Here is a 26,451-nt window from a genome sequence, read left to right as displayed (position 1 = left end):
ATGAAAATTTTGATTTAAAAAAAGTAAACAACAATGTGGCTATTAACAGACTTTTTTCAAATAGGGAACATAGCTTTGATCTGAGCAAACAATCATTATGATGAATGAGGCCCCTTCTACTAACCTACTGCCATCACTTCTTATACCAGGATATATAACTATGGCCTTAGAGGGGTCTCAAACTTTAATATGAAATAAAAATCACCTGGAAAGCTTGTTAAACATTTCCTGGACCCCATTCCCAGAGGTGCTGAATCACTAAGGTCACAGCCCATAAATCTGAATTTCTAACAAGCCACAGGTGGTGCCAAAGCTGCTGGTCTGAGAACCATACTTCAAGAACCACTCCCTCCAAGGGATCACACCCATGTTTCACTCTAAGTATTCTCTTTGATAGTGCTGTCAAGTAGTATTTTTAATAAACTGCAACACAAAATGTTGGGAAACTATTTAAAAACCATTTATTAACAATTTTGGATTAATCATATTTATCTAAATTCTTATGTAGCCTATTTATTTACATTTACATCTTGTATTTACATCTCTTGGGGAGTGAAACGCCAGCTCACTCTTTTTTAAGGAATGGGGGATATCTCAGGTGCATGATAGCTCAGATCAGGCAGAAAAATAAGATAGAAAAAAAGAGGATATGCTAGGAGTTGCTCCTCAAAATATTAGCAATGGGACACAATAGTAAAACAAGGTAACTACTACAGGCATAACTTGTTTTATTATGCTTTGCTATATTGCGCTTTTATCAGCATGGAGGCAAGATTCCCCAACAGCAAAAAAAATTAGGACTCACTGAAGGCTCAGATAATGATTAGCATTTTTTAGCAACAAAATATTTTTAAATTAAGGTATGTACATCGTTTCTTTTTAAATGCTGTTGCACTCAATAGACTACAGTATGGTGTTAACATAACTTTTATGTGTACTGGGAAACCAAATTTGTGTCTTGCTCTATTGTGATATTTGCTTTATTGCTGTGGGCTGGAACCAAACTCGCAGTATCTCTGAGGTAAGCCTGTAACTACAAAATTTTACATGAAATCAGTCCTTATCATTCTTAGTGAAGGCATCTTACCCACTTTCCTCAAATATCATTACATTTTGAAGTTCAATTTATAAGCAAATTCTGAGAAAAGCAAAAAGTAAAACAGTAGCTGACTTGAGCCCTATGGAGACAAAAAGGGTTTCTCAAATTTCTTGGCATCTCTCTCACTCTGAGAGTCTGAGGTGATTCAAGATTCAAGGCATACAGTAGGACTCAAAGTTAAAATGGCAACAGGTATATATAGTTATGGAAAATTCGGCTAGACTTAAACATCACCAGCACCTAGCAAATTTCGTAATCCATCCCCTCCCCCTCTCACTCTCAGTAAATGACTTTCATTGAAAGCAGAAGTCATCAGGTGAGTTACTTAACATCCTCTTTCACCTCTAAATTTTTTGCATCTATAACCTCCCTTCCTTCTTTTCCTTCAACTACAGAACAAGTGTGTCAATCTCTTCTTGTTCAAGGACAATCAATACCTACAAGTGAGGCTATTGCCTCCTGTGGCCTTGATCCTATCTCTAGAACCTTGCTCCTTTAAATTATTTTGGTTCTTTCCTGAGTCTTCAATGTCTCCCTCTCTATTGATTTTCTTTTCCCGTAGTATTTAAATATGCTCAAATATGCTTAAATATGCTCAAATATCCTCTGCATCCTTAAATAAAAAATAAAAACAGAAAAATTAAAAAAAAATTAAAGACACACCTACCCATCACCTTCCTACTGTGCTACCCCACCCACTTAGCCCACACTGTTACCACTGACCTTTTAATTTTCATATTCTCTTATTAGATCTTATACTCTGTCTGCATCATCTTACATCTATGATCACTCACTTCTTAAACTTGCCTATTTTGCATTTATGATTTATTTTCTTCTACTTTCTCTGACCATCTCTTTGAATTCCATCTTGACATCTTTTCTATGCTTGATAACTCCTGAATCCATAATGCTAGTTTGGAACTCCCATGTGACCATATGCCTATTAGGTATCACTAACCGGGATATGCAAGACATATCCAAAAGGGATTTACTCTTCATCCCACCCATCCTGCTCTTCTTTCCATAATCCTTATATTAACCATAGTGCCACCCACCTAGCAAGTTTCTCATCAGAAATCTGTGAGGTATCTTAAAGCACTTTCTTTCATTCCCTACCATTCACTTCGTCATCAAAGTTTATTGATCTACCAAGTCCATCCTGTCCATCTCCATCAGCAATGTCTTGGCTAGTTCAAGCACATATTAATTACAATGTTCTTAATCTTAATAGGTCTCCTTGCCTCCAGTCTATACCCCATATAGTGACCATTTAGTGAAACAGACTAATTGTGTCTACCTACAATGATTTGATCACATTTATAGTTGTATAATTAAAATATTATGAACATCATGGAGCCCAACCCTACTCTCCTGTCCCTCTCATCATCTGCTTTCTCTTCCTTGTATAGCTCAGGACTTCTTACCATTCTCTCTAGGCCATCTCACCCAGAAGTCTGTGTGTAGACAGAACTAAATGGGCAAGAGCAGAGGCTGGATGGATCAGGCTAGATCATGAGACTCCTGCATCCTGCTTAGCTCCCTGAATATGGGAAGTCAGGGACAGAAAGAGGCTTGACCCACCAGAAAGGACACCAAGCAGGAATGCAGTTACTTCCTGGCCTGAGACACCCCCCACAGAGGAGCAAAAGGACCAGAAAAATGTTTATTAATACTATAATCCAGAAAGCTATCCTCCAGAAAGCTATATTAAATGTATATAAATACTATAGTCCAGGAGTTAATGACAGCCATCATTAAATTCTAGAAGTCTTATTACTATGGATGTAGATTAACCATACCCAGCTTTAATGAGAATTGTGGGTCAAAGAGATAGCAACAGAAAGGAATAATCTCTTAACATCATGCTCCGTCTCATAAAGATATTTAAGTACAAATATATACATTTTATATATTTTAAAATTTAAAATGAACTGATTCTTAATTTAAAAACAGAACTAACCAAGCCAATACCCTTTAATGGCTGCCACATATAAAGTTTAAGCTCCTTAGTGACGTATACAAGATCCTTAAATTGGCTCCTTGCAACTGTCTGGCTTCGCCATTCTTGCCCTAGCAATAATGACTATTTACAGTTTTCCAGACATATTATTTTCACATTTATGTGCTTTTCTCTATGCAATATCTTTTGCCTAGAAACTTAACCCTCAGTTGTCAGTCTTTCTGGTAAATTCCTATTCATTTCCTCAAGACTGCATCTTCCCAGGTGCTCCCAAATTCAAGGAAAAAAATGGGCTTAATAAATGTTCACTGAATTGAGCAATTTATTTGTTTAGCTACCCTACTAAACTCTGAGCTCTCCAGTGGCCAGCCATGCCACGTGGAACTTTTAGTGCTAAAACTAAGACAGTCCTGGGCAACCCTGGATGGTTGGTCACCACAATCCACAAAGATAAAAAATATGTCATAATCATTCCATGTTCCTATCTAGATAATGTTTATCAAATATAATTGAACAGAAATATTTAAAACAATGGGTGTATCAAAGATGGCTGTAAACAGCCCAATTTCCTAAACAAGTAAACACTGGCCTGATTTCAATGGTACCAGACTTACTTTTTATTCCTCAATAGACGGGGCTATCACCAAAGACTAGTGCGCATAATATATAATACATCTGATATCACCAATGCAGTTTAGGCAAATAGCCAGAGAGGAAGAACATAGGTGATAAAAACGTCTGAAGAATTAACACTGTCATCACCAAACTCATGTTTGTCTACATTATTAAGACCTGGTGCTGGGCAGACAGGTCAATCACCTGCTACACCTGTGTTTACTATGAAATTCGGTAACTGAGAAAGTCCCAAAAGCACCTAAAAGAGCAAGCACATTTCTCCCCACTAACCAAGGGAGAGTTTCACTAAGATCTCAATGTCTATCTCAATTTGCCTAGGACCACAATATTATTTACTAGCTATGGCAAAAAGCTACCTGAATATGCCTGTAAGGTGTGATTTCCTAAAATGTTTGCAATTAAAAAAACTTTACAATTCTACCTCTGTTAATTCCTTATTAACAATAAGTGTGCACTCTGCTGATCAGGATACCCCTATAATAAGTTGTTCCTAAGGTATAAACATCAGATATATGTAAATGCAAAAAAAGGCATTATTGAGTTTACCTATAACCCCAATTAACTAGCTGAAACTAAGAGGGTCGGTCAGAAGAGAGGAAGAAAATGCTTATCCTCATTTGATTTTACTAAATTACCTGTTGTTCAGCAAAATGTTAGAACACTTAATATCTCGATGCAGGAAATTCTTTTTGTGACAGTAATCCAATCCTTCCATTAGCTGTTTCATGAATGACTTGATATGGTCCTCAGAAAAGTGCACCAAACCAGATTCTAACAGTCCCATTAAGTCATGGTCCATATACTCAAATACAAGGTAAAAGGCACCTATGCAAGATGAAAAAAAAAAAAAATTAAAAACGAGAAAAAGGAGTATTAAATGACAATGCCTCAAATTTTAATATAATTTTGGAGATGACCAGAAGGCTCTCTGGAACCACAGCTTAATTTTACAGATGAAGAAACTGAAACTTAGAGTAGTTGAATAACTTGCCCTTTCTAATAATAACAGAACTACTATTTGAGTTAATCTTCTGACTCCTAGTTCAGTGCTCTTTGGACTATTTATATCTTGAGGCAGACAACTGTGCTGATCAGGTTGTATTATTAATCTTTTATGATCTAAGTCAGTTGGCAAATTACAGACCTTGGGCCAAATCCAGTCTGCTTGTCTGTTGTAAATAAAGTTTTATTTGTAACACACAACCATGTGCATTTTTTACATATTGTCTGTGACTACTTCTGTAGAAGTCTTTACCTTAGTAAATAGGACACACATTAATATGCCAGGGCAGTATGATCTATTCAGTATAACTGATTAGTGAAATTTATAGTATTTTAAGAATTGAAAGGTGAATCATCCAATTAAACGCCCTAAATTTAGAAGTAGATAAAAGGGGAAGTACACCAAGAAAACTGTAAAAGATTTGAAATCCACACTATCATTCCATTTTCGACAGGGTGTGTGATAGAGATAAATATCGTAACATAAGAAATACTAGACCTAGTTAGACATTGAACTATCCAGTCTAAAAGTCTGTCTCAGTAGCATAAACGCAAGGATTCTTAATCTGGGTGGTAGGCTTAAAGGACTTTTCAAACTCTCTGAAACAGTATGCAACATTTTAAAGGTATTTCTTTGAAAAATGGATCCATGTTTAAAGAGGTCCATGACTCCAAAAAAGTTAAGAACCACTGCATTAAGGGAATATCTTAGAGAGATGTAGCTACAATTTCATACAAATTAATAAGAAAAATACTAAAATTGAAAAGATAAATAGACAAAGGACACAAAAAGACAACTCAAAAAAGAGCAAATAAAATTGATAAACATGGAAAAAAACTCAACACAAGAAATGCAATCCAAAATATCATACTTCACTTATCAGTATGATAATTTTTTAAAAATATATACTGAATGCTAGGGAGGATAAAGTGAAATGGGCACTCACTGATGGGACATAAATTATTACTCTCTTAAAAAGCAATCTAACATTAAATATGAAAACCCCTTTGACAAAATAATTCTTCTAAGAAACTATATTAAGAAATAAATCTATAATAAATGCAAAGATTAATGTCCAAAAATGATTAATGCGGTGCTATTATATATATATATATATATATATATATATATATATATATATTTTTTTTTTTTTTTTTTTTTTTTTTTTAACTGGCAACTAACTGCTCAACAGGGACTGGGTGAAGCAAATTTGGATTCATCTACTTTTATGTACAGTCATTAAAACATGTTAAAGACATGGGGAATTATGACAAGTTATAAACACTAAATATACTTTGATCTTAGTTATGTTGAAATAAATATATATAATAAAAAGTACTAGAAGGAAATATGCCAAAATGCTAATACTACAGTGGGTTTCTATGGATGGTGGTATACTAGGATAGAGTGAAAGAGAAGTGATTGCCATTTTCTTTTTCTTATTCTTTTACATTTTCAGTTTTTCCACAATGGACACACAAAACATCTATCCATACATTATTTTTTTAAAAAATAGGTTAAATTCTTTTTAAAAAGAATTTAAACAGTACATGGTAAATTATTAAAGCAGTACGGAATGGCATGGATGAAGTTTCTCTCCAGAAGCAATAGACATTTTCTTATGCATCTTTACAGAAACTAGCTACACATTGTATTATGTTTATAATCAGAAAAAGTTAAGACACCCAGAAATAAATCTAGTATTTAGTTCTATGCAGATCTAACTTTCATAAATTTATCTGAATACTGTTACATAAGCAGAATTTTTTTTTTTGCTTTAAAACTACTTTACCAAACTCAAGAAATGCTACTTCTCTACTGCTAATATCTTTGGGGCTCTGTAAATAAGTCCAGCTTAACTTTTTCAGTTACCCTCCTAATTTTATGTACTTCAATCCTATTTTCTCTTTCTGTAAAATTTATTTTTAACTATAGTTGACATACAATATTATATTAGTTTTAGGTGTACAACATAGTAATACAACTTTTATATACTTTATGAAGTGATCACCACAGTAAGTCTAGTAACCATCTGTCACTGTACAGTTATTATGATATCATTGACTATATACCCCATGTTATACATTACATTCCCCTGACTTATTGTATAACTGGAAGCTTGTATATTCTTAAGACGCTTCCACCATTATATTCTCTCTTAACATCCCAGATTATATTCACAGGTGCCATCTCTTCACAGTTGCCCATGTCTAAACCTTCAGATTTGCTTCAATAAAAGTAGGTTAAATGTCATATGTAGACTAACTACTTCAAACATAAGTATGGAAAAAATGAACAATTTTACCCTCCAAATAGAGACAAAAGTTACACACCCAGGAAAATAAACTACTATGTGCCTGAAGAGGATTGTTCTAAAAATACCTATTTTGAATTCTAAACTATATAAATGCAAAACTATCTAAAAATATTGAATGCATATGAACAATAATCAGAAGGGACGATGTAAAAATGAGAGTAAGACACAAACTCACAAATACAGATTACTGATGGTTGCCAGATAAGAGAGGGGTGAGGAGATGGGCAAAAAAAGGTAAAGAGGATTAAGAAGTATCAGCTGTCAATTATAAAATTAGTCATGGGGATACAATATACAGCATAGGGAATTTGGTCAGTGATATCATAGTAACTATGTATGGTGACAGCTGGTTACTAGACTTATGATGGTGGTCACTTCATAAGGTATATAAATGTCTAAATCCCTGTTTTACACCTGAAACTAATATTGTTTGAAAGTATAATTAAAAAGAAATTTAAAAAATGAGTGATAAATCTGGGTTTTAGTTTCCATTATTGTTATTGTAATTTGTAAAAAAAAAAAAAAAAGACTTTAAAATGTTGGTTGGAAGAGGATCTTATAATTGTTTATGTACTGACCTTATTAGGTGTTACAGCAGACTCTAATTTTAATGATTAATAATGATTTTTAAAAGTATAAGAGTACACTGATGAAGAATGGACATTTTATAAAATAAGCACTGCTCAACACAAGAGCAATCTACTAGTATCTTAATTCTGGTATAGATTCAAGAAGGAAGCTGCACTTTAGTACAAACTTAAAAAATTCAAACAGGCAGGGACATGCTGTTAGCTCATTTGGTTAGAGCACAGTGCTCTTAACAACAAGGTTGCCGGTTCAATTCCCACAAGGGCCACTGTGAGCTGTGCCCTCCACAACTAGATTGAAACTACTACTTGACTTGGAGCTGATGGGTCCTGGAAAAACACACTTAAAATAAATAAAAGTTAAAAAAAAAAAATTAAAACAGGAAAACAAGCTAAGAAAGGAAAATAAGATGTACCAGTCTACCCTGTAGCAACATAGTTCTTTGCTTGTACCTTTGTCCTTCTTGAAATCCAGTGCATCTTGTTTATCTGTGACAATTTCCTTCATGTTAACAACACTTTGGTGGATTAGCTGACGAAGGATTTTGATCTCACGAATGGCTGTGATTGGGAAGCCCTCTTTTTCATTGTCTAGTCTCACCTTCTTCAGGGCGACTAGCTCTCCTGTTACAATCAATTCAAAATGTTACATTATCAATTAGCATTTTTTGGCCACCATCATGAACCAGCCAATGTATGTCCTTGTTGTGAAAGACAGGCTTAATGCCTACTTTAATGCTTTATGCCAGACAATTTTATATCTTAAAAAATAAATCCCTAAGTTCCCTTTCTTATCTTTAATTTTTTTTAAGATTTGAATTTTCAAATTCCACATTCAGTTAGGCCTAAAAATTTTGGTTATTAAAATATACTAATTCAACTATTTTATCTTCAAGAACTAACTCCTTACCAAACAAAGAGCAACTTACACATTTCATTTTTACTCTTTCTTAAATTCCAAGCAAGCTTATCATAAAACATTTATGATAAACAACAAAAAAGCGGAAGGTTTTTAAACAGTTATAATTATACTATTCTTTTGGAAAATTTTAGTCTACTTAGTAACTTTAGTAGACCAAATTAGAACTCAAAATTTACTTTTGCTAAATCCACTTAAAACATTAGTTCTGCTAACTTTTTAACCTTCTTACATCTAGTATTTGGTGGCAGTACTTACCCGTGTCTTTGTCCTTGGCTTTATATACTTGACCATAGGTTCCCTCTCCAATAATCCCAATAATGTCAAACTTGTCCACACAGCGTTTCCCCCAGTCACTTTCTGTTTGTCTTCTTTCTCCATAACGAGGACAACAAATTCTAAAAAAGGGAAAACAAAAATAAAAAGAAAATTATTTTAAAAAATTGTCTATTCACAGAAGAAAACAATTATTTCATGATGTTATCTTTGCCTCCTGAATCTTTTATGAGTTTCTTTATTAAAAAGGCAGAAATTAAGTGATAGGAAATAAACAGTTTAAACAGTCTCTTATAATGGCTAAAACACAGATTTTTTTTTTTACATCAGAAAGACCAAGACCAAATAATACATTTGGTGCTATTTTCTGACTTCTCTTGACTATTTGCTTTCTCAACTATAGAATGGAAAAATAATCCCTACATCATAAGATTATTATGAAAATAAAATATAAAGTTTTGGCAATAATATATACTCAATAAATAGTAACTTTTTATTAAGAGAGGAATGCTAACACCAGTAGATCAAACCCAGATTCTACTACATTTATGGCAGGGCAATTTATGTGACTAAGGGGGGGTGGGAACAGCCCACATCTATTAAGTTTTCATTAATGTATACATAATTGACACACCCTGAATGAAAGGGGTTTTTTTTGTTTCTTTTTTTTTTTTGTCTTCAATACACCAAATACATGAACTCAAAAGATACAACGGGATCAATGTTTGTGGTATATTTGGATTTGGGAAATTATTGCTTTTCTAAAAAACACAGATAGGTATCAGTGGGTGCTGATGAATGGGTCTCCTCGGTAGGTTTTTATCCATTCAAATAAAATAAAAGATATACATCAGGCTCAATCTTCTATGATCTTACTGGTATGGGTTGTAAGAAAAAGTGTGAGATTTAGGCCCAAAGGTTCCTTACTGTAATAAAAGCTGTAATTAAGGATAGGTTCCTCCCAAAACTCACTTTGGTCTTTTTTTATATGGTTGCTGAGGTGGTGTGATTGCCTTTGGTTCTGGAGAGTCTGGGGGAGATGGATCCCCACCAGGGAGCTCTGGAGGAAGAGGGAGGTCCGTGAGCAAGTGACGTGTCCTTTGTTCCTTCTCTTTCTTTACAGGTTTTGAAGGTAGAGTTTCTTTTGGACTAAGCAATAGAGAGAGAGAGAAGAAAAAGATCACAATTGAAGGATATGCAAATAAAACTTTAAAAAATCATGACGTCTGGCTATTAAAAGATTACAAAGATTTTACTTTTAAGGGAAAAAATCCTGCAATATATAAGGTAAGAAAATGGAGTTTATCAAAGTTAAACATAATTGAATTTTGCAAAAATAAATCTATACTAAGGAAACAATGAAAATTTTGGAATATTACTTGTAAGTATAACTTTAACAAACTCTTCCTTTAATACCCTTCCTAAGATTCTATTTGGATTTTTACTGAGATGAAATAAAATACAGGAAGTAAACATCTTAAATTCACAAAGTACTACTGCAACTCAAGGAGTCACCAAACCTACTCTATATTTTAACCAGCAGAGATTTAAATAAGGAATGAAAGCTCAACAATGTAACACTACTGTATTACTAAAGATGTAGAGAGAATCTAGAAAAAGGAAGTAGTAGTTTAGTGTTTTGTAAGAAAAACAACTAAGCTGAAAATCAAAATTAGTGAAAAAATACACTGATTTATTCTGTTGGTTTGGAAGCAAAAGGCAACCACACCTGATCAGCCAATATGGAGAAATAACCTTCAAACTAAAACTCTAAGGAGAAAGAGTCCAAGCAACCATTTCAGAATCATTAAAAGCAGCTGGTAGCAGGTCTCTCATGATAATCAAAACTTATAGCAGTCAGTGGGGAAAAAAGAAAGGATGGCTTTTCTGGAATAGATTAGAAAAGTCAGTTTTCAAATCCAATTTTTAAACTATCTAAATTTATTTATGAGTAAAGGAAGGATTTTGTGCCATTCATGTCCTCAGAAAAGATAGTGTGGCATATGAATTCATGCCTACAACTAAAACCATGCTAGATAGTAAGCCTTTATTATTCCATCACAGTATCAGAAGGTTGAAAAGCACCTGAGAATCTTAACCAGTTTTCTGACAAGTGGTTATAAAAAAAAAATTGTTTTTTTCTTTTTAAAGCAGATTGTGACAAGAGCACTACGTTTCCATTCACAAAACTTGCTCTGAGCTACAACATGCCTGGGTAGGCTTGTAATTTTTGCTAGAACCAAACAATACTTGGGAAAACAAGCCCTATGGATAGTTACTCTTATCAAGTTGGTTCAGTTTAACGTCCTAATTTCTGGAGGCCTGGTACCTGCAGTTGATAACAACAGGGGACAAAAGGCTTAAAAAGCACATCCTAGACGATGAAACATATTCTTTCATGAATACTTCCACAACCCTAAAGAACAAATCTATCCCTTGTAATGTATCTTTTTGAAGCATACTGCTGCCCTGTGTGTGAAACAACTTCAAAAGCTACCACTTTCATACCAATTTTCATCATTATAATCCTTGTAAATAAAAATAGAATCCAAATTAGTTTGTACCATATCTTGATGGAGTACAAAATGATCATCTGAAACTTTCTGTTAAATGATTGACACAGATGAACATACAACACCATTATAATTTGCACTATAACTTTTCTACTCTGGGAACACAGGCTATCATTACCAGAAAACTCTTGAGTGCAGGATACAATATAGATTTTTTTTTAAATTTCCCCAATTTTTAAGACATTCAGATAAATAAAATTTCTCATTTCTCAACTACTAATATCAGAATATTCTTTATAAATTTCAATTCCTTGTGATTCAAAAATACATTATTTCTTGATTTTGCTTCACTAGAATCAAAGTATCTGAATTCTCTCACCATCATTTCATGTAAGTTCAGTCTATGTTTTTTATATTTAGGTTTTGTTTTTTTCCAAGGTTCATTTTATGGATTCAAATATAATTTGCTACTGTGAAAATGTACATTGCTTCTGAAAAAAATCATATTATTAGCACGCTTATTTCCAGAAAGAGTATTTAATAGGACATGTACATCCTACCAATTCAGGGCACACAAGTTGAATAGACGTCAAATCCTATTTCAAAAAATTCCAATGTACCAAAAATCTTGGAATAATGATGGCCCATAACATTGCAATGCTTAACAACATTATGGTCGTTAGCCTTTAGTAGAAGTTTCTCAGTAAAATATGGTTCTATACAGTGTGGAGGACGTATGGATGCTGAGAGGGTTTAACAGGGAAGCAGACACTGAAAATCTAAGTCATTACTTAAAGATGCAGTAACAGGAAGTGCTGATCTACCTTTACATCAGTATTTTCTGGTTCCCCATTTATACCTGTAGACAATTCACGGATGGTGAATAGGTTACATAATGTTCATGTATAATAATTTTTTTGAAAAACTGCCAAGCTCCAGAACTGCCCAAATTTTAATATCTAGATAGTCTCTTGAAATTTATTATGAGGGGATTTAACCTGTAGATACAATGTAAACTAATAAGTCTTTGTTGTTAAAAAATAAAGTATATGAATTTACATATGAATTATTTAAAAAGAAAATTTCTTCATAATTTAAAAAATTCAACAGCATACTTTAAATATGATCATTTATCCTCTTCCCCTTAAAGCAGGTTGTTTAAAAAGTGATTTTACAAATTTCAATTAAAAATTTGAGTTGAATACATTAAAAATGGGATCCAAGCATTCTATTAGCAAAAATCATAAATCAAATTTGAATGCTCACATAGATCCTTTCCTTTCTATAAGAGCTCAATACTTTAAATAAACAGCCTTTAAGAATAGTGTAGACAGAAACACATACACACAAACACATACATACACACACACACACACACACATGGAATAGTGTAGATTCTACAGAAATCTGATAAACTCCAAATGAACCAGGCTATCAAAGACAGAGCGATTTTAAAAACCCTGTGCAGTTGGTTAACTGAAATTTTAAAGAGTATAAAAGTGACCTCTAAAAGTAGATCTCATGAACAGCTATGTTCATGAACAACGTACTATATTGAGGTAGATGTTTGGCAGTGTTTGCTCCTTGAAACCAAAAATTATAGACCATGAATCATAAAGGCTTTTGTAATACCATTAGTTAAATTCACTCCTGCATTTACTACCTGGGTTAATACACTCCTACTCAATCTATACATTTGAAAGAAAAGTTTCGTTCTTTTCCCAAAAGGATTTTAACTAAAAGACAAATCCTCTAATGTAAGCTTTACATTATCCATGTGCCAACTGATTTCTTAACTATCATACACGCCCATTATCATTTCACACAAGCCCTGACTTTGGCTCCTTTAGCAGTTTTACTTACTCATTCAAATAACCAATATTTACTGATTTCATTCTAAGTTCTACGTTTAAAACACAGCAGACAATAAGAAGGATGGATAAATCACATCCTCAGTATTTAAGCTGCTGCAATTTCACAAGAGCAGAGAGGAATGTTAGTTCCATATGCAACTTTTAGATTTCTTCTTGAAGTTTTCTTACGTGACAATTATTTTTCATGTGAAAGATAGGTGCAGCTGGTAAATGGACAGAGTGGCACCAAAAAAAGTACTCTGTGTGTGTGTGTGTGTGTGTGTGTGTACACTGTGTTTCCGGGAAAATAAGACCTAACCAGAAAATAAGCCCTAGCATGATTTTTCAGGATGACAGTCTCTGAACATAAGCCCTAAAGCATCTTTAGAGCAAAAATGAATATAAAACCTGGTCTTACTTTCGGGGAAACACGGTACATATGACAAAAACAAAAAAAACATTTTGAATTTAAAATGAATATATAATGAAAAAATAAAACCAATAGTGGAAATCTTCATTTCCATTTTTCTACCTTTAATAATTTACTTATAAGTATTACATGTGTAAAACAGCTGATGATAATCATACATTTAAAAATAATTACATTGGACTATAAAATAAAATATACTTTCAGAACAAAATTGATCTATAACAAAAATAGTTTTGTTCACTTCATTCTCTCTCATACGCGTTTTTAAAGATAACCACATGTACTCAATAAGCACTGAATGGTCTAACTTTACCCTTGATCCCCAATCTGAAAGATAGAAATCAGATCTATCAAAATCATTCCACCTCTGAAAATCTGCACTCTACACCGACACATGGTAAGTCGGTAGGTTCAATAGTTATTTGGTTAGCTAAGTAAACATTTTTAAATGAAGATTCTTAGCCACACTATTGTTCCAGCCACTATATAAGGTAATAATACTTAAAGGAGGTTCTTGTGGGTAAATAATGGCCTAGGGTCCCTTTGGATAATGCTCAACTATTTCCTTTTCCAATAAAAACTATGAAATCTCCTCCTTTTCACTACATATTCATTTGAAATTCAAAATGTTTTTTCGTTTTTGTCATATGTACGTACCGTGGTTCCCCGGAAGTATGAAAACACATGGCTTGTATCTATAAGTACACTGTGTACCTCAAAGAAATTTTTCTACATAAATTTCAGGTTCTGTTCTATTCCTTTGTAGTTTTCAGTATATGGAAGAATTCATAAATACCTATGTATTAATATTAGAAAAAGCATGTAGAATTTTCCTTTAAACTCAGATTTACCATTATAAATATTAATGAAGCCATTCTTTTAAATAGTTTTCCCCCCACCCCCCGTTTATTGCACTTGAACATTTTTAAAAGGCACAGGGAGTAATCTAGAAAAATACAGACCTAAAGTGCTGTTTGAATTACCTGTTACTTGGAAAGTAATGGAGGGCTGGGAATTGGTCTAGGATGCAAGATGAGTGGTACTTATTTTTGTGCTTACAATGAAAATTCATTGCAATAAATGAAACATATATCCTAGAGAACAAGAAGGCAGGACCTCAATAGAAAAAACAGTAACACAAATGTGGTCATGGTGTATATCACTGCTGAATCATGTTTATTTGGTGGTACTTGCCTAGATAGTCCTGTCAAGAAATAAATGTTTCCTAATGCCTTCCATAAAATCAAATTCATGCTTCACAATCATTTCAGTTCTCAATACTCAGAGGACTCATTAGAATTAGAACTTTTCCCATCATCCCACTGTGAATTTACATTCCAATTGGCAAAGATTCTATATGTTGTTCTTTTGCTTCTTACAGTGTAATTGTGGGGTTTTTTTTTAACAGTATTTTTGGAAATAAACCTGCTTTATTTTTCTCCTGTATAAGACAATTATATAAAAGACATTTTGGGGACCATTGAGGATATTCAATAGTATCATTACTGATATTATGTTATTGATATTACATTATTAAATCAATGGTTAAGTTTCTTAGGGTGATGACGGTATTATGACTATATAGTAAATGTCTTAATATTAGGAGAGACACGCGGAAGCATTCAGAAGTGAAATGCCAAATATCTATAGTTACAGCAAATGTGGCAAAAAGTTAACAATTTTTAGGTGAAGAGTATCTAGGTGAAGATACTCTTCACAATTTTTAGGTGAAGAGAATCTAGGTGAAGAGTATAAGGGTATTAACTGTATCATTTTTTAAATTATTCTACAGCTTTTAAAATTTTCAATATAAAAATTCAAAGAGAAAAACCCTACTGATTTTTTTAAATCAAAATTAGACTTATCAATAAATAAACTTATGAGAAAAAGGGTCACTAGACTTTCCCTCTTCCTAAGTAATAGTGTCATAAATATGGACTCTTCCACTGTAAATCAAACATCAAAGGCATTTCCTATTCATAGAAGTATTCTAAATAGCCATGCATTAGAGCAGTTTTGACAAAATTTGAAAACAAAAACTGCACTACACTTAGATCAAGAGAGTTAAGTTTTCTCAGTTAATTATGGGACTTACCTATCCATGTCATCGTCTCCAAGTAGTAAAGGTGGGAGGGGCAGAGGAGGCAATGTTGACGTTTTTAGGTGTGGAATAGCAGCTGTTACAGATACTTGAGTCTTCACAGAAACCTGTACAGGGGGCTGAGAATTTGCCTGAGAGAACAGAGTAGATGTCCTTGGGTGAGTAGAAGAGGGCAAAGTTGAAGTACTAGAAGCAGGAACCTGACTAAATGCTGGTTGGGGAGGAGGCAGAGGTGGTTGCTGTGGAACAGCTGGTAGTGGAGGCAAAGGTGGCAAAGGGGGCGTCTGAGGTGGAGGGGTAGTAGTTGGTAAAGGAGGTGGAGAAGTAACTGTGGGGAGAGGTGGAGGGGTTTCCTTTTCTGATGTCTCTGTCTCTTTTGGAGTAACAATCTCCTCCTTCAATGCTATGGGTTTAGAGTCTCTTGTTCCCTGCGCTTTCAAATCTTTAAGAGCAGGATGCTTCTCAGAGTTCTCATCCAACTTTACTTTCCCTGTATCTAAAGAATTTTTGGCCTCTGTGTTTAGATGTGTTACATTCACCAGTTCAGTATCTGGGGCAGATTTTTCCAATTTTACACCTCTGGGTAACTTTTTAGACTCCAAACCTGAATCTTTAGCCTCTACTGAACTGTTCTCTTTTTTAGGCAAAAATATAGGTGAACCCTTGGATTCCTTTCCATCCATTTTTGCTGCAGCAGCAGCCGCTGCTCTTTCCTTCTTTTTCCTACTGAGTTCAGCTCCCAAGCTGGAGTTCAATGGAAGCCTGACAGGTGAGATACTGGAATGTCGACTGCGTGACCCGGACCTCTTCTTTTTACTATGAGAAGATGAGTGTCTTGAATATGCAGGACTTCTACTTCTAGACTTCATGGATTTCCTAATGGAAAAAGAAAAAGGCAGTTTAAAATGGATAGGCTATAGCAATATACAGGAAAATAGATCAGCTAAAGTATGGAGAACTATAACTTAAAAAACCCACTTTGAGTAATTTAGTAATCTTAAAAATAGATTAGGTATCTAATAATAACAATACAATAAATCAATACTGGTTCATTAATTGTAACAAATGTACCATACATACTAATGTAAGACGTTAATGATAGGGAAACTGGGTGCCAGGACATGTAAGAACTTGTACCGTACTATCTTCACAATTTTTCTGTAAATCTAAAACTTTTCTAAAAAATAAAGTTTTATTTAAAAAATAGTTTAGAACTAAACCCTGCATGACAACATATTTCAATCATATAATACTAAAAATTATTCAACTGAAGGAAGATAGACCGCTATTTTTCCCCATGTTGGAAAATACCCATATTCACAATGTTTACTTTTACAATTTTGGTTTAAATCTCTGATAAACTGAAAACATGATAAAAGAAAGTCAGACTTTATAATAAAGTTGGGTTATACCAATCAGGAAATTAAAAGTAACTAGCATGCTAAATTAAAATCTAAATTTTTAAACTAGATTGCTATTTACTTGACAGATCCCAGGAAAAGATTTTGTTCCTTGTATCCTCAGTTTATAATTATGTTGTGCCTATTATACACAAACCCCCAAGATACAACAGTTAGGACTTATAAAACAGATGAACTAGAGAAACGATCTTACCAAAATAATTTATTACAAATTCTCAAAACTATAATGGCTTCTGGTACTTTCAAATATAAAATGATTTCCAATCAACTTTTTAGGAATTTGTAAAGCCAGGTATTACCGAATGTTCAATTTATTTTCTTCATTAAGGAAGGATTGGGAAATAAAATCTTAGAATCTATGTCGCAGATTATTCTATATTGAAACCCAACTCTCATTAATTCTTTTTGCTTTTTAATAAAGGCTGATGCACTTAGGCTTCAAGGTGAGGAGAGAAAAATTAGCACTAAAAATGTGGACAAATTGGACAAAACATTATTTGACCAGTAGTCTACAAAAAATTGCTTCCATTCCAGATCTCTAATAGCTGCCTTTATATTTAATCATCTATGAGACAGACATCAATCAAAAGGTTTCAAAACAAATAGCATATATGTGTAGGGGAAACAGCCATGGTTTTCTTATACCTATACTGCTTTTTGGAAGTTTTCTCCAAAAAGTTAGTTAAAATATAGTCATTATTGGAATCAAAGTACTCAAAACAATAATAACAACACATACTATATATAAACACGAGAATATAAACTATTGAAAGTAGCTAGATGGATTTACCAAAAATACCCACTTACCCTTAAGAAAACTAACACTTCCCTTGTAAATACCTGGCTGAAACAAGAGGTTTTCTCTGATTGAATTATAGCTAGGATAAAACTAACATCACTAGCCCAGGAAAAACTTCTAAAATCCCAAACACTACTAAGTAATGTTAGAGACCACACTCTACAAACCATTGTTTCTTTAATCTTTCAGCATGACTAAATCTTCCTAAGGAACTCTGCTAAAAATGCTTGAACTTCTGAACAGAAGCCTACTGTTAATAGGACATTTGGATGCTCATATACTCATGACATTTTTATAATACAAATGCTGTGAGGTCCAGATTCACTCTTCAAGGGAAAAAAAGGTGTGTGTGTGTGTGTGTGTGTGTGTGTGTGTGGTGGGGGACAACAAATGGGTAAATGCAGGCAACAATAAAAAATTTGTCTTCAAAAACAAATGTATTTTCCCCCTGAATTAAGTTAGGTTCCCCACCCATTTGAAATGAAATTACTACTATAAATCATTACTAATTTGGTGAATGTGAAGACCTTACATTTCTGCCAAAGCATTTTCAGTCTATTAAAAAGATGTTGCTTGTTTACCTTTGTCTATCTCCCAAGGAAAAAACACAGAGAATACCATAGAAGGGATCTGTATGTTCTACTACTCTAAGAAATTTTTGTATTTGCTGTATGGAATTCCAACAAATGAGGAAAAATATGTAATGCACACATACAAACATATAGTACTCTCTATAAACCAACTAAAAGTGTGCATGTGACTCCAGGATTATATTATGTAGTCTGCATATTTGTGTCCTATACTTTCATAGAGTGTCTCCAATACTTTTTTGATTTATTTTTTACCATTTCTGCACTAGTTCCAATTAAGTGAGTAGAGGAAGAGAGAACTTGAGATATGAATCCAAAAGGAATCACTACAAAGCTGCAGTTCTTACTGAAACTCATTTTAGTGTTTTGGCCTCAATGCACTTCTGTATTCCCAAACCCTACAATAAAAATTCTCAGAACAGCCTTAAGCTACTCCCTCAAGGAAACAAATATTCTGAGAACATTTCTTAGGGTTCCTTAAAAAACTCTAACTAATGGTACACATGCTAAAGTGTTTATAGTAAAATATACTGATGTCAGTAACTTACTTTGAAAGGAATCAAAACGAAAGATGGACTGATGGAGAGATGGATAAACAAAATATATGACATATATTATAAATTGTATGCACATGTGTGCGTCCTCACTACAATTCTTTTAACTGTTCTGTGTTTGAAAATTTGTAATAAAATGGAGGGGAAAAGACTAAGGAACTTCAGACCCTGACAGCTAGGAACTCTGCAGTTTGATCAATTCAAACTACTTTATGAATAATTACAACTTTAAGTCAGCAAAAATTACTCACATTGACATATAAAAGATGTGCATGGGTATTTTTCAAATCAGAATAATCTCTACTAGTATTCAACATTTTCCTTACTCATAGATAGAATTTACTGACTGGCTCCAGGTACCAGGCACTGTGCTATACACTTCATATTACTAATTTAATCCTCACAACTCTAGAAGTACTTATAATTCCCATTTTACACATGCAAAAACTCAGACACGAAGACATTAAAGTATAGGATTCCACTCAGGTACAACTCCAAAGCCCATGTTCTGCTTTCGTGGACAAGTATGAGTCTACAAAGAGGGAGGTACAGCTCATCATCTAGGAACAAGAACAGTTTTCTGTAGATAATTCACCCCAACAATTAAATTTCAAACTAACAGGCCTTTCTTGCAAAAACAACACAGTAAAGGCACTATTACCATGTTTTTTAGAGAAAGATTTTGAAAATTGCCAGTGGTCACAGGGTAGGTCAATTTCTGCCAGGCTCCACCATCAAAAGGAAAAAGGACTCATCAGCTGAATTTCCACTAGAAATATCAGTGAAAAGACAGGAGTCTTTTGTTAAGTCATCAAAACATCAATTAGGAAATAAACTTAACAGGTTTGTAGACTCAGTGGAGAGCACAAATTGGTAATGACTTAGGCAAATAGTCTCAAGATAATACAAATAAAAATTTGCAATTTTTAAATATCTTCAATCAGGTCCAATGAGGTCTAAAGCACTTATAACAACGTGATTTAAAAATATTTACGACAAAGCAACAGAAATAGGTAGATAAACTCTGGAAACCAGTATCAACTCTATGCATTCAATACCCAGAAGCCTATGATTTTTCTCACACAGGAGCTTACAGCTAAAGATCTCTAAGTATCCACCTTAGGAGTTTTAAGCAGGTTAACTCTCCTTTTCGAATTCTGGGTCGAGGAGACCAGATTCACTAACTTGAATGCCTAGGGGACTGAAACAAAACGTGACTAATTGCCAATTCCTCATAACCCACCCTAAGAAAGGACTGTTGACACAAATAGCTCACCTGGGGAGTGGACTCCGACTCAGAGACCGCTTGCTTGTGAAAGGACTGCTGGACCGCCTTCGACCATAGGGACTAGGTGATCTCCCACTGTAAGAGCCACTCCTTTCATAGCTGGACGACCGTCTCCGGCTGTAGGGACTCACAGACCTCTGTCGTCTACTGTAGGGACTGGGTGACCGGGTACTGGACTGGTAGGCAGAAGGCTCCTTGTAAGGGGGGCTAATTGACTGCCTTCTTGAGGTACTGCCAGGACTTTTCTTGTAGGAGTCGTAATTGCTGGAGGTATGAGATCTTGGGGGACTAAGATCATAATCTTGGCCATAAGAAGCTCCTGAGGGGCTATCATCTTGCTTGGGGCTGTCAGACCATTTCCTGTGGGGGCTCCTGGATCTCCGTTTTGGGCTGTCCACCGTTTTGTAACTTTTGGGTGTTTCCCTTTTCCGATGACTTTTACTCCGGTCTTTGTGCCCAGACTTCAACTCACGTTCTTTCCGGGCTTTCTCCTTGTGGAGTTTGGATGACCTGGATTCCTTGTTGCTACTGCTCTTGGAGATCTGTGCCTTCCCATAGTCATCGTTCTCCTCATTTGAACGCTTTGAACTTCCTGATATCCGGTCTTTCATCGATCCCGACTTGCTGGAAGCTTCCTGGTTTTTTTCTTTTTCAGTCTGTTTGGTTTTTAGTAAGTCCCGGGAACGTCTGTGCTGGTGGTGACGATGTTTGTGCAGGCGGTCACTCCGATCAGTCCCTCGACGCTCATCATTCTCCCTCCTGTCTAATTTGAAGGCCATATCGTCCGAGAAGGTATCTGAATCAGAACTGATGTCATCATACTCCACCAAAGGTTTGATAACTGTACCCACAGGTGCTGCTTCGGAGGTCACCAATCCCATGTCTTTGGAGTGCTTGGACTTGTGCCGCTTGTGCTTCGACACCAAGCGATGACGCTCTCTGCTGTTGGAGCTGCCACCTCCCGACGACGGCTGCAAAGTTCCAGAAGCTCCTCCACTCCCGTCCTTCTTGCCCCCATGTCTCTCTGGATTGGGCATTCCCTTTCCCCTGGCCTCAAAAAGGGGAAAAAGTTCCCCAGCACTCCAAAAAGTAACCCCCACCCTCCCCCCCAACCCCAACCCCACGCCTACCAAAGCGCCCCGAGGAGGGGGTGGGGAGGGCAGGGACGGTAGCACAGACTCCTCCTCCCTCCCGACTTCTCAGCACCCTCCTACATGAGGTAGGGGGTGAAGAAGCCAGGGAAGAAATGAGAGTTCCTCAGCAGTGGAGTTGCGAGACAACGGGCAGCTGCTCGAGTCTGTTTGCCCTCCTCCCTCCGCCGAGCCAGTCCTCAAGCCCGGAGGCCGGGAAGGTCGAGGAAGTAGGAAGCCGACGGCCCGGGGCTGTGGGGCCGACTCCGGCTCTGGGGCCCTGTAAGGACTGCGCGGGCCCTTCCCCTACCCGGTAGCCCGGCTCGGGGCGGCTTCCGGTCGCTGGGGTCCCGCGGCCCCACGCCCCCTTTGTCCCTCGCTTCTGAGGGAGCCCCTTTTCTTGCCTCCGCCTCACCTCAATACCTCACAGACTCACTCGCTCCCTCACAGACTCCCAGTCACACACTAGGTTAAACCGAAACGGTACTTGAGGGAGGGGGGAGGGGACAATCCCAAAAACTCTCGCGAGAATCCACTAAGCTCGCGGTATTTCGTGCTTCCTTTCCACCTCTCACTGCTTTATCAAACAACGCGAGAACACGTCCCAAGTACAAAACGCGATCCGTCATATTCTCGCGTTATGCTCCTTACTCAATTTGATCGAAGCTTGATTGAAACGGAGCAAGAAGGTTTTTTTTTAATTCAAAACTTTATTGATAATTCATTGAACAAATATTCTCAGGCTTTGGCGGAAACTAATTTTTGCATACTTTATAACTACCAGGATGAAAATATTGTCAACAGAACAAAGGACGAATGTAAAGACATTTCAACCTAATTCCCTGAGTATTAACAATGCTTATCATTTATATAGAGTATAATACGTGCATTATCTCTAATTCTCGTACGTACTACGGCCCAAACAGGATATCCTCATCCCTGTTTTACAGATAAGGAAACCCAGACTCAGAGAAGTTAAATAACTTACCCAGGGTAACACAGCTAGTCCAGCAAGTGCCAAAGAAGAGATTCAAATTCCTGTCTGACACAAAAGCATAAGCTCTTAAGCTTATGTGGCATTCTTTCCTGTCTGCTTAACAATCTAAGAACCTGAAAGTTCATCACCTCTTGGGATCACGTACGGCTCTTCTGGAAATATTTATCCTTTTATTGTCACACAGATTATAATTATGGGCAAGAAAAACATAATATTCATAACCAAGAAAAAGCAGTATCTTACACTGCCCCTCATTTTTCACTTTTCAGAACTCCTTCGCATACATTAACTCATCCCATCACAACAATCCTCTGAAATAGGGTTGTGTGAGGAAACTAAGGCACAGAGAAGTTAAGTGACTTGTCCAAGCCTCCTCCTTTTCTTCAACACATTTATGTGTGAGATTTTAATGCCCTTGTCTGTGTAGTATTATCCACCCAGGGCACTCAAATAGAATAATGATAATATATTCATACCACAAGATACAAGGTAATAAATGTCATAGGAATGATACAGAGCACTGAGGAGGTTCAAAACGAAGTTGGGAGTGTTAAGGAAAAGCTTTATAACAGGGCATTTCCATTGGGCCAGGAAGAGTAAATAGGATTTGTATATGCAAAGATGGGAAGATCAACCAGTAAACGAGCAGTCAGAAAACATCCTGAATGAAGGTAGAAGAGTCCACTTTCAAAATCATTCCCTGAAAATGTTCCTGTTGCTTTGGTTACGTGGGTACTAATAAAAAGTTTTTACTTGAACGGTTGAGTCCATAAATCTTGAATACAAATGAAAGACCAAGCTTTTCATATCAACTTCTTAATTATCCATGGAAATAGCAAAATTAATGCTATCAAGAAAAAAGAAAGAAAATAGAGGATAGAATTAAGTACTGAAACTCAGGTGTGGTATCTCCCCATCATTGCTGCAAGAGGGCCTGGATGTAAAGGTCCCCCCAAGTGTCTGACATGATGGCAGATGGCATGAGACTAAATAGGCCAATTAGATGCGACCGGCCCACCTTATTAAATATTGGTCTCAGTTCAGCAAAATTACTCTGATTTTTTTTCTAACTTTTAATTGAGATCAAGGTTTTGACCCAGATACACCCACATTAATAGTAAAATGGAAAAGTGGAAGGAATCATGGTCATGTGTCAAATAAATCTTGAAAAAGAAAATTAATCAAATTAAACAGCATTATTTATAGTTATAATGATTAATTATCCGTTGCCTATTGAGGCAGACTAGAGACCCCTAATGGATAAATTAAGCTTTTCCTGAATTTTTATAATCTCTTATATTTCTGTAGCACTTTTTAAATTTTCTACAACACTCGTTTAAGTCTGTCAATAAATATCAGCTGAACAAGGAAATAACCTGGTGAGGTGGCCAGGATAGGTGTTATATGCATCTACTAAAAGATCAAACAGACTCAGAAGGAATTGGAGCTTGTTTACACCAAGACTAGTTAGTGCCAGGAACAGGGACAGCTCTCTTTCTTTAAACCTAGGCCAATACTCTATTGCACTAAACTTTCTCTTTTTGGTGGATAAAATTCTGCTCTAATGTAATTATATCTCAATACAGCTGGAAAAAAATCTATTCTAGGAAATCTCAGATTCTGTTTAAATTTTAAAATACAAAATCTACTCTAAACTACACTGATTGGCCCAACAACTGGTGAGAATAGTGCTTTTTTGTAAGTGTTGCTTCACTCTACAGAAAACTTTGAACTGAGAAATTCCAAAACTGCTTGATTTGCTTTATTTGCATGACCTCCCCGGGAGGGAGTCAGGGCAACTGTATGAACCTCAAGATGATCAGTCAGGTGATGATTACACTTTCCCTGTAAATTCCCACAGCAGGTCAGAAAGCTTCTCTTTAGGCTGTACACAAGAGAAAATATTTAAAGTTACAGTAACTTCTTATCCCCACACAGACCAATTTGTTAGTTTAGATTTTAGGTTTAAAGAGTTTAGTCTCCCTCAAAGCTTAGTCATTTAAAATGTACCCATTGTCTTCTTTTTGCCATGTAGGAAGATTGTTCCTATGTGCACCTTTTATGCTTTTTTTATTGAATGATATCTCTCTTTTACATGAGTACAAATTTTACATGTCATTTCAGATGAGAAATTATAACTTCTATTCTGTGACGAAAATTTGGTCAAGTTTACTCTATTTTCAAGCTTTATAAGGTTTAAAATTTTCTAGCTACACTTAGTACAGACATTATTGTTTATGTGTACAGAGTTTCCATGAGGAAGTGTAGCTGTGTATCTAACTTTAATACTTTGGGCATAATAATAAATTAACAAAAAAAAGTTTTGAGTACCCATGATTACAGTAACCAATCAGATTTTCAGAACTCTAAATCAAATGAGTCAAATAAGGGTTGGGGCTGCATTTTCAGGTTTATATTACCAGTTCCTAATACACAAGTATTAGGACTCCATAGATGTTTGTTGAATGAAGAGCACTTTGACAACAGAAAAGGAAACGGAATTTTGAATATGAATTATCTCAGAAAATTATCACTTGGATAAATGCTCTCTGTACTTCATCAATTTTAAGGTTATTAGATTCACATTATATAATGATTTTGGAACATACTTTTATACTAAAAAATATTTGTTGATTTTCTGAAATTCAAATTTAAGTGTTTTGTTATTTTATCTGGCAACCCTCTCTATTTATCCCAACAACATGTATTGAGTCTCTGACTTGTGTCAGGAGCTGGGCTTGGCAATGTCAGTAGATAGCAGTGAAAGAAACAGACCCAGTGCAAGCCTTCCTGGAGCCTTAGTGAGGTGAAGAGAGTGTGCAGAGGAAGCCCTCCTAGCAGTTAAGGAGTGTAGGAATTTTCTGCACGTAAAAGAAGGCCAGTGTGGCTGGGGAATTGGCAAGGGAGTAGAGCTGGGTCTAGCAAGGCTTTGAAGGCCCAGTAAAAGATTTGCCTAACTAAGCCTAGATACAGTGCTAGATAATGGGGTCCCAAAAATGAGGGAAAACTCCTGCCCCAAGAAACTGTGTAGTGACTCAAAGGAATGGGGTAACAGGAATAGACAAGCAATACATCTGAATTCTACTTTCAAGGAGCATGGTTACATATAACTTTGTGGCGAAAACATGTTCCCAGACATTTCCAAAGATTTATCCTCAATAAATTTACGCTGCTGTGCCTGCTCACCTGAACTGTAGTTATCTGCTGGAATGGCTTTAGGAGAATGTTTACTTAGCATTTTTGAAATGTACTGTGTTTCCCCCAAAATAAGACCTAGACAGACCATCGGACAATCAGCTCTAATGAGTCTTTTGGAGCAAAAATTAATATAAGACCCAGTCTTATTTTACTATAAGATCAGGTCTTTATAATATAATATGATATATGATGTAATATAATACCAGGTCTTATATTAATTTTTGCTCCAAAAGACGCATTAAGGCTGTTTGTCTAGCTAGGTCTTATTTTCAGGGAAATAGGGTAGGTAAAGTCTGAGATGTGAGGGCCAGTAGAAATTCATTCTTCATATCCTTGCTACAAACTAGGTAAAAATCCAACTTTTCACCGATTATTTTCAAGGATGTGTGTGGAAAAAGAACTTAAAGAAAAAGTAACCTTAACTATGTTAAGAACTTTTACCCAGTGTTAGCATTATTGTATTTTAGTCTGGTTCTTCAGTTCCAGTGGCCATGAACTTCCCGGCATTACTCCAAATTTCTCTTTATGAGTACTTATTGATACAAGAGGTATGATTACACATTGTTTGTGACTTGTGGTGCAGAGTACGAACTAAACTGCTTGTTTTCACTACGATTACAAAAAAGGACACAATTAATTATGAACACCTTTGGGACCCTAAGTATAATGAACAACATTTTATGCTACAAGGTTGAAAACAAGTTTACCTTAATCCCAAATCTCCCAGATCTTCAAAAATACTGTAATTGCTCAAAAAATACTTCTGAAATTAAAAAAAAA

The 26,451-nt window shown here is 35.5% G+C and overlaps 1 protein-coding gene across 10 annotated transcripts in view; it reads right to left on the bottom strand.

Annotated features, from left to right (window-relative positions):
- CDK12 (cyclin dependent kinase 12) overlaps positions 1–21,958 on the bottom strand; it is a 72,057-nt gene extending 50,099 nt beyond the window's left edge. For all 10 annotated transcript variants that reach the window (XR_013991994.1, XR_013991995.1, XR_013991996.1 and 7 more), the window contains exons 1-6: positions 20,335–21,958; positions 15,689–16,570; positions 9,770–9,946; positions 8,780–8,919; positions 8,056–8,226; positions 4,331–4,520 (exon numbers count right to left, since the gene is read on the bottom strand). Coding sequence is in view for 2 of the 10 variants with exons in the window: in XM_081029261.1 (XP_080885387.1) it covers positions 4,331–4,520; positions 8,056–8,226; positions 8,780–8,919; positions 9,770–9,946; positions 15,689–16,570; positions 20,335–21,383 (2,609 nt within the window). In the remaining 8 variants the exon portion in view is untranslated. The remainder of the gene's footprint in view (positions 1–4,330; positions 4,521–8,055; positions 8,227–8,779; positions 8,920–9,769; positions 9,947–15,688; positions 16,571–20,334) is intronic.
- Between the last annotated feature and the right edge of the window lie 4,493 nt (positions 21,959–26,451).

This window comes from Rhinolophus hipposideros (genome assembly GCF_964194185.1).
Source record: "Rhinolophus hipposideros genome assembly, chromosome: 20".
In the NCBI taxonomy this organism is placed as follows: Eukaryota; Metazoa; Chordata; class Mammalia; order Chiroptera; family Rhinolophidae; genus Rhinolophus; species Rhinolophus hipposideros.
This window is presented reverse-complemented; position numbering and strand designations above follow the sequence as displayed.